At 40.4% G+C, this 9,830-nt stretch overlaps 1 protein-coding gene across 1 annotated transcript in view; it reads right to left on the bottom strand.

Moving 5' to 3' along the window:
* LOC103781289 (probable phospholipid-transporting ATPase VA) overlaps nucleotides 1-4,022 on the bottom strand; it is a gene marked incomplete at its 5' end in the record, with an annotated part of 19,224 nt that extends 15,202 nt beyond the window's left edge. The window contains 3 exons of the mRNA XM_008948999.1: nucleotides 1,262-1,446; nucleotides 3,623-3,749; nucleotides 3,919-4,022. Coding sequence (XP_008947247.1) covers nucleotides 1,262-1,446; nucleotides 3,623-3,749; nucleotides 3,919-4,022 — 416 coding nt within the window. The remainder of the gene's footprint in view (nucleotides 1-1,261; nucleotides 1,447-3,622; nucleotides 3,750-3,918) is intronic.
* Nucleotides 4,023-9,830: the final 5,808 nt, after the last annotated feature.

Here is a 9,830-nt window from a genome sequence, read left to right as displayed (position 1 = left end):
TGTAGGGAATATGGGGAATACATTTGTTGCACTATTAAAGTTTTAATTTCTAGCAATCTTTTCTATTAGCTCTAAACACAGTTCTTGCAGAAGACAGGACAGCAATGAGGACTCGAAAGGCTTAAAATCTAATTCCTCTTTAACATGCAGTATTGTATGCTAAACTAATTTCTTTCAGCTTCTCAGAATAGCAGTACTGGGAAATGATATAATCAGTATCAGCACTAAGTTAAGTATGGTGACAGACACCATGTACGCGCCTACGACTCAAATCAAATAGTTATGTATTGTAAAGGCCAACTAAAGGTTGTTTAAGATGAATTCTCTCTCCTAGCCATACTCAACTAAAAGATGTTATTGAGAATATAGAAACATTTAAAATGAAATGGTATTGGTGTTATAGCAAAGTATGAAAAAAAAGAACGATCACGGAAAACCGATTTACCAGTTCAGTTGATACACTCAAGAACGGAAAATGCTGTTATCTCTTCTTCCTTTTTGAAAGAAACTGGAGCTGGATACCGCTGGCCTACCTCTCCTCTGCTGATCTGAAGTCCAATTTTATCACCCCATTAAAGGACTACAGCACTATCAGTCTGGTTCCTTGTATGTTAGACAGTATCAGTAAACTCTTTGTGACTGTCTGCTTGCAACAAGTTGAGCACAGGAAAGATCAGTAATTCAGAAGAATTAGAAAAGGTCTATTAGGAAGCAAGGCATTACTGTAGATGTAGTTTTATGATTCCCAGTGTTAGCATCAAAACTTAAGCATTGCTTCTATTTCCAGAGAAAAAGCCAGCTGAGAAAACACGAATGAGCTATCTAAATACTACATTTCACTGCTGTGAAATAAAGCATACATTTTTAATAGCTATTATCAATTGTTTTCTTCCTCAACACATGTTTAACAACAGGTTGCTTTTGGAGACCCATTAGTGCCTATAAGCCCAACAAGGGATGTTTTGAGAATGCATACCAAAGAAAGGCATTTATGATGCTACGGCCTATTTTCATTCATGGTGGAGCCCACTACACAATTACACGTCTTCAGTAAGTTTATGACATGGGACACAACGACTCAGAAGCATGATTCACTGAAAAGTATTCAAAGACAAGTCCTACCTGAAAATTACGGATGAAGCAGGAAAAGAAGGAAAAAAAAGAGGGAAAGGAAAAAAAACGCCATCAAACTTCTAATTGTACAAGCTCAAAATACAGCAAAGCTAGTTCACAAGTAAACTTGTGTATTGGATCTGCTTACTGATGATTCAGCGTTCAAAGTGATGATTTCTTCATCGTGATCTAGCAGCTTGCAGGCATAAGCAATATTAACAGCTGTTTCTTGCTTGTCTCCAGTCAGAACCCAAATCTGCAACCCAGCTTTGCGCAAGTTTGCAATGGTCTCTGGAACACCATCCTGCAAACGGTCCTCGATGCCAGTTGCACCTAAGTACATAGAGAAATCAAAATATTGCACATTAAATGAACACTGAGGGTTCACCTCAAGTTGTAAGTTTGGATTTTAAAAGAAAAAGTTCCACTTTTATTAGGAAACAGATAAACTACTAATGGTTGCAAGGTTCAGGCACCTTTCGGGGGGTATTGAGAGAGAGAAGAAAGTAGCTGGGTTAATTATCTGCACCAGCAGTCAACAACAAATCCAGAATTCAAAACTTCAGAAGCAATCTGATGCCACTTCTAGTCTCAGAAGTACTCAAGTCTGATGTAACTTGGCTTATTGTCTCTCTGCACTGTAGCTTCACCATTTTTTCTGGATGTTGCTAAGGAAGATATTGTTGCTTCTAGGAGATCATTTCAGTTCTTAAGGGTCTTTGCCTTTCCTCAACTAGAAGAGGCAGGGTCACTAGAGATTTCTCCCTTTTGAAGGGAATGACAGCAGGACTGCAGCTTGGCAGCACACATTAGGTTGCAGACATAAACCTTTTCTTGCCTTGCTGCTGCTCTCTGCTCTTGCAGAAAGACACTGGTTGCCACGTGAGATACAGCAGAGAATAAATCTAAATCCATTGGCCGTGATGTGAGAGTAAAATATGGCTTTTTCACACTTCCAATGTATTCTACCTGTTTATGAGAGACTGAGTACCTTGCCTATGCTTTCATAAATCAAGTGACAGAGAGAAGATTTTCAAATACTGTAGCAAAAGCCACTCAGGACCAAGTTCAGTGTCACCACTGATAACACTTGTGCTCCACTGAGTTTCAGGGAGGCTTCGATGTGAGGAAATGTAAGTCATCATTATTAGAGAATAAGAACATGCCAGATGTGCAAATTACCTGGAGGTGCAGATATACAGATTACCTGGAACAGCAGGGAAAGCAAAGTAATCTTTTATCAGCTATTTGTTATCCCTATGATTGTTCTTTGTAAAAAAATATTTTAGCGACAGAAGTCCACCTGAAGTCTGAGCACCAGTCATGTAGGTGGAAACACTTAGGGCAATGTCAGGAAAGCTATTATTATCCAAACAGTGTTCAAAGGAAAAGATACTCCTTTATCAGACTTACTTTTATGCTCACAACCTAATCACAACTGATCATTGCGAGATACAAACCACAGTATGAGGTTCTTAGGGAATGACTGAACAGGTAGTTTACGTTTGCTAGAGCTCACTTACTTGTCTGGTTAAATTTCACTTTTTCCAGAGACAACAGGCACAGCTATGGTGGATTCTGTCTGATTAGTGTTTGCTGAATTAGTCACCTCATACTGCCCTTTAAATCAGAGCAGGGAAAGGGACACTTCAAGGGCATGGTTCATCTAATCCTAAAGCAGGTAGCTATGGCTGACCAAATGAACTGCACTTTTTGTCTCTCCATTGGTTACATGGGGAGCCTTAGAGCTCTATAGTATACATCGGGAGTTGGGTGAGGTGGATCTTGTCTCCAAGAGACAGACATGTTGGCAATTAGTGAAGGCTTCCTCCAAGAGTGTTATGGCTGTCTCAGTTTCTTTGCCAGAGAAAGCACTTGGATGCTTGGAGTAATAGTGAATATATATACATTTTAGTACCTCAGTGCTTTCAACATCACGTCTCAGTGGAGGAAAAGTGTAACTGAGTTCTCTGAACACATTTTACAGACACTGGTTTTAACTGCATCATTACGAAGTTCTGCAGTCTCACAGAATACACAGGCCCCAAGTGCATGAGCAGAACCTGATGTATATGAGAGCTGATGCCTCTCACAAGTGCAGTTTATGAGCCCTGCTTTACGAGTGTCTCTGGTGCCCCTGGAGTCATGGAAGTTTCTGGTATGCTGAAGGGGCACTAAGCTAACGAAATTCTGTAGACAGTTTGGGTCAAGTTCTCCTCTTCAGAGCCACAGTTCCCATTTATGAAATTGTGTCAAATTTACCCCTGGTATTACTCCACTCATTTCACTAGTCATAAAATGATGGCAGGAGCAAGGAAAACAGGGTATGTCTGTTATGTTAATTATATCCCATTCCTTTGTGGTGCTGCACATGACAGCCATGACAAAGTCCAAAAGAAGCCAATTTCTGTACTGTCAGGAACCATTTATGGGAAAGAATGGATTTCATAGCCAGGCTTTCAGAATTTTTAACACATTCTAATTTCATGTCCATCTCTTATTTCATTACCTAGCAGATGCAGATTCTTCTCTATCCGCAGCGCTGACTGAAACAGAAGTTCTTCACGATTTTCAATAGAGGATTCTGCTTCTAAATGACTTTTTAACCAACAGGCATACTCTTCCTTGCTGAGAATCTATTAAAAAGAGTATGTGAGGGCACAGTCAGTGTGATGCAGAGGTATTCACACTTTACAGAATAAAATTAAGAAGATGTTATGAATCAAGAACAATAAATTAATAAATGCCTTCAGTAATCTTTGTCAAGACTCCTTAAAAGCAAAGCAAGAGTCTACATTTCCTTACCCTTTTTGCAATACAGAGAGTCCGCAGCCCGTCCACGGCGTACAGATTAAGGTAATTCTGCATTTTGCTTTGGATTTTTTTTTGATGTTTGCCCCGAGGGTCATCTAGGTAAGAATAAAAAAAGAAATTACTGATTGAAAAATAACCGCAGCTGGATGGCCTCAGAGAATAAAAACTTGTATACAGTACTCACTGTACTGTCACTTTATAACTGATACTTTTAAAGAGCTGCTGATGTCTCCTGGGAAACTCCAATAAAACATTCCGCTTAAAAAAAAATATCTTTTATTTTTGTTCTGTCTTTTCTGTCCTTTCTCTTCAAAAGTCATTGTGCATGTGTGTCAGAAAGAGCTTTCTCTTATTCCTTAAGTAAGTATTTGTTTGGCTTGAATACTTAAAGAAATCATGATAATCTTCACAGCAAACAATAATGTCAGAAAGGGAAGAAAGTTTTCAAATACACTACTAGAAAATGCTTCTCCACATCTCATCATATGCAGAAAAATTACACTTAAAAATAGCACTTAGGTCTCCCCCAAGGTTAATATCACAAAAGAAACAGAAACAGTGCTCTGTTTTGTACCTAAGTGTATGAATGTATTTCTGTTACTGCTGTACTGCTACAATCTATTGGACTGAGACAATGTGAGAAGTTCTGGATATGACTGTGATTTCATTCAGAAAAGATCTGCCCTAGTGTAGGCCTCACAGCCAGCTTCTACCTTGAATGCAGCAGCACAACTCCCACTTAGCTTTACTCTTCACTTAAAGCCACATGTAGGAATTCCAAATCAGGACTAAGCATCTGCTCCTTTTCTCTCTTCAGCAGGGATTGGTTCAGTGTGCTCACAGTGTGATCAAAAAAGAGTAATGAATCTGATAGTAACGCATTTTGTTCCATCTCATTACCTGAAATGTCTTCAAAAGTTGAAAACAGGTGATATGCATCTTTTTTATCATCTAGGATCAAGACAGGTTCATGCAAAATGTACTTTACTAGCAATCTTAAACAATACAGATTGCTACAGATGTTAGAACTAAAGTCAAAGTACACAGCTCTAAGTTTTTAGATTGGAGCCACTGAGTGAGAATGACCAGTACCTTATGGCAGGTTTTCCTTTTCCCTGATGTCATATAATTTTCTTTTTCTAAAGTCTGCATGCTTTTTGGGGGGGTGTAGAATAATTTCAGGGTTATAATTTTGCAATTAGAGCTATTCCTTAATGCAATATTTAGATTGCCCAGAGAGGGTGTGGATGTCCCTTCCCTGGAGGAGTTTAAGGCCAGGTTGGATGAGGCCTTGAGCAACCTGGTCTAGTTGAGAGACGTCCCTGCCCATGGCAGGGAGGTAGGATTAGATGACTTCTAGGGTCCCTTCCAACCTAAGCCATTCTATGATTCTATGATTTGTGTTTCTGGTACTTGCACAGTAACCAGTCACAGAGTCAGGGGAACTCCACTCATCACCACAAGTCTGAGCACCTGAAGAGACCTACTACATATGTCTCAGTTTACCACTGAGAGGTGGATGTGCTCACCTCTCTCAGCTGAACCTACTAAGGATCTACGAGCATTATATCCTTATATTAAGCACATAATACAGGTATCTAAACTAGATTACATAAATATCTTACTGGTTATACTTTTTGGTGTCCATTTTCCCAGTGTGCATTCATGCCCAATCTGATCTTGCTGTGTGTGACTATGTGTATACACGTCCATCTGTCTGACCAGAGACTTACACAGCACTCAGTGCTCTCCTATTTATACAGCACTACATGTCTAACCAGGTGTTCAGAGGCTCCTGCACAAACACAAACAAGTACTGATGTTGTAGGAAAGAAGGAGCTGGGAGCTTGGGACCAATACTCTAGCTTTTGTTTTATCAGCACATTTTGCTCACTGCATGGCTATTTTCTCACCTTTAAAGACTGTCCTGTCCCCTCTAAGACTGCAAAGCTGGGTGCATACATACCCAGCTGTTCCTAAGGGTCTCCATGTAGACTGTGGTATTTCATGCATATCTTCATTTCAGTTCTACTTTTGATTAAGGTTATAGGTAAATACTGGTAGGAATATCCTGGTGAGCCTGTCCATCTATCTATTAATGCTGCCTATGCTATCACTATTGATTTTCTTGAAGGACCAATGCACATATATTACTCTGGAAAAACACCCCTAGAAATATTATTTGCAACTGAAAAGCCCTTTCTTGCCCTATAGCTTGTGGCTCTGACACATCACCACCAGGTTCCCTCAGAAGCTATTAACACAGCTCACAATTAGGCATATACTCAACTGGAAGCCTAATACAGTTTCATCTGGCTTTTTTATTTGTGCATGATAATCTTCTTGCAATATTTTACTTGGTCGTGTAATATAAGTTTGGGTTTTTTTTCTGGGAGAAGTACTGCAGCAAACCTTGGAGGTTTCTTATATTAATAAATGGACTTTTTTAACTTTAGATGAAATGGGCAAGGATTCTTCCTCATTTATTGCGATACATTACTGTTCTATATTCTACTATTCAGATTTTTTGCATATCACAAATGAAATTCTTATGGGAGTGGCTATTTCAGTCACTCACTGATTTCAAATGATGCAAACTTGAATAGGTGTTCAAACCCTCTCAGTCTTCTCTTCTCAAGACTAAACAGTCCCAGTTCTCTCAGTCTTTATTCATAGAAGACATGTTCAAATCCCTTAATCATCCTCGTTGCTCTCCATCGGACCGTCTCCAGTAGATCCCTGTCCTTCTTGAACTGGGGAGCCCAAAACTGGATATAGTATTCCAGGTCTCACGGGGGCAGAGTAGAGGGGGAGGAGAACCTCCCTAGACCTGCTGGACACACTTTTCTTAATGCATCCCAGGATACTGCTGGCTCTCCCGACCACAAGGGCACACTGCTGTCCCATGGAGAACTTACTGTCCACTAGGACTCCAAGGTCTTTATGGAGCTGCTTTCCAGCAAGATGACCCCTAATCTTTACTGGTACCTGGTGTTATTCCTTCCTGGATGCAGGACTCTACACTTGTCCTTATAGATCTTCATGAGGTTTACCTTCACCCAGCTCTCTAGGCTGTCTAGATCTTGCAGTATAGCAGCACAGCCTTCAGGTGTGTCAGCTACTCCTCCCAGTTTCACATCATCAGCAAAATTGCTGAGGGCACGGTCTATCACCTCATCCAGGTCATTGATGAAGATATTGAACAAAACTGGACCCAGTACTGATTTCTGGGGTATGCCACTGGTCACAGGCCTCCAACTTGACTCTGTGACACTGACTCTGAACTCTGTTGTTGAGCCAGTTATCAATCGGCCTCATGCCCCATGATTGAAAACCAGCAAATAAGTCTTCTGCAGATGAATGTCAGAGAGCTAGTGGTATTCTGCTTGCTTCATTTCCCTCCATAATGGCAAGCTGCAGAAAGCCAGCCATTGTTTTCTCAATGACTGATGCTCACAGCTCCTGTGTGAGCTGGTATTGACTCCAGCAGTACTCTTCTTATTTATGAACATGGTAACTGTTGAGATAAACTAAAAACAATACACTCCTGGGAATCGTTTCAAGGCTTTGGGAAATATCTGTATGCTATCAGAAAATGTCAGGTTTCACAGTCTCAACTAGATACACAGGCAGGGAAAATGGAGCCAATTCAGAAACTTCTTAAGTTTTGAAGCTTACAGCAATTTCTGATTTTCTGTAAGACACAACTAAAGCTACAACATAAGAGGTTTGTTTCTGATTTTGGGCTGTTCCTCATGTCACAATTTAAAATACCCATCCACCCAAATATGAACCTTTGTGTCTGCTAGGACTCAGTCATGCCACGAGACATTTGAGCTGGAGATTACAGACAGAGTGTTGCCTTGGTCCTTCAGGCCAAGGGCAAAAGTACCACAAAGTCTCAAGATGCATGCTTGACTGGTGTACAATTTACATGTCCCTGAGGCACTCAGACAGCAAGGAATGAGCACTGGGATTAGCTGTCATGTTGATTCACTTATTGGTCAATTCCTTGACACGATAAATGCCTCAATTCTCATAGCATTATATCTCCTCTCACACTCAAGTTCCACCACCACCAAAGAACAGGATGAAACCACCAACAGATCCTGCAATACAGATAAAAGCCACAGCATAAATCTTCTGAGGTCACTCTACCTGGGGAATACCTTTCTGTAATGGTAAAAAGATGCCATTCCCTCAGGAACTGACAACATATCCATTGACATTAGGATACTGCAGGCAGAGACTGCAAATTCAGTCCAGGAGTGAAGCTGCTCAAGAGAAATGCCAAATGCTTTTCAGACAGATCTGCTGAAACGCACAGAATTACTGAAGCCAGCCATGGCTTAGAGGGCTAGAAAGCAAGGGAAACTGCTTATGATGTTCTAGTGTATGCACTTTACACTGCTTGCAAAAGCAAAATATACTAAACCTCATAGTTCAATTTGGGCTAACAAAAAAAAAAAAGAAAGGAAAAAGGCACAATTTCAAAGCTGCCTTCTATTCACTTGCCTGTAAAGATGGTAGAATCGCTGTATTTGCCCAGCTACAGTCTGCTCACTGCCAACACCAACCTTCAGGAACTCTGCTTCCCCTTCTCTGACATACATCACCTTTGGTAATGTTGCTGTTGTTTGTTTTTCTAACTGGCCTTGCTGGTTTTACCTAGGTGGGTCCTAGATCTACCTGCTCTTTGCCTGAAATTTCTTTGATCTGTTGAGTCTGATGTGAACAAACACAGCAGCTTCAAACATAGTCTGTTATATGGTGACAAAATACTTAGGACTTGGAATAAAATAATATTTTCTTTTTAATGCTCAGTTCTCATTCTGAGAACTCATTTCCAAACATTGTTTTCTAGGTATGTTATTAGATATTCTCAGTATTACAAATTCTCTGTTAGCACTTCAGAGGGCAACAAGTTTCTACAGATGCTCTATGTACCTCCATGATACCAGATCTTTACTAGAAAATTATTCATGAATACTTTGTTGTTAGTTAAGGACAAGTTGTTCTTAAATTTTTTGGCTCAGTTTTGATTTATATGGCTGTAAACAGAAAACCAATGCCAAGGCTTTTCTGTATTTCATTAAACTAAAATTACACAGTATAAGCCTTTCACAATTGTTTACTCCAACTAATGTCAAAGTAACCACAAAGTCAAAGCACTAGTGAAACATGGGAAGTACTTCTAGCACTTTCGGGCTCTGTCCATTCATACTGGGATAACCTCTAAACACTGGATTAAATTCAGTGCTGAAAATACAGTAAATTAGATGCAAACTGATGCGTGCAAACTGATGTGTGCAAACTGAAACCCGTGTGTCTCCTCTAACTTCTGAAAGCTCACAAGATTCCTTCTACACTGAATCCAATCAACCACGACTAACGCCTATTTAAACTTGTCCCTGCTTCATGTGACGTGTGGTGTCCTGGAGAATTCTCCATGCTTTAGGGAAGTACTCCATGTTCACAGCTGTCCTGCTTTGGGGTACAACAGAGCTGGTTCTGTTCAATGATTTTATTTTTCAGCTAAAGCCCTTCTAATTAACTGCTCTGTCTGAAGTTAGCAGCATATTTTCACAGACAGTGTCTGCTCCTAGCAGCGATAACACTCCATGTTTAGAGTTACTGCCAGGGATTGGTGTGCAGACCAAGGTCACTGTTAAAGCTTGTGCACCACACAGAGGGGGCAGAAAGTAAAGCCATACCTGCAGGAAGGAGCAGACAGCATAAGTGACCCAAAATTGCCCAATGGGGTATTCCATCCCATATCCCTCATATTTGGTATAAAAGCTGAAGGATCATGAGGTTCAAGCCTTCCATCTCCCTTCCGCCTGCTTCCTCCCTTCTGCTTCTCCTGCACTGGCCACCATCCAAGGAGGACTTCATCCATTCTG

The sequence above is a fragment of the Merops nubicus genome, unplaced genomic scaffold (genome assembly GCF_000691845.1).
Source record: "Merops nubicus isolate BGI_N331 unplaced genomic scaffold, ASM69184v1 scaffold12871, whole genome shotgun sequence".
NCBI lineage: Eukaryota > Metazoa > Chordata > Aves > Coraciiformes > Meropidae > Merops > Merops nubicus.
The sequence above is the reverse complement of the archived record's forward strand: the minus strand, read 5'-3'. Positions and strand labels throughout refer to the sequence as shown.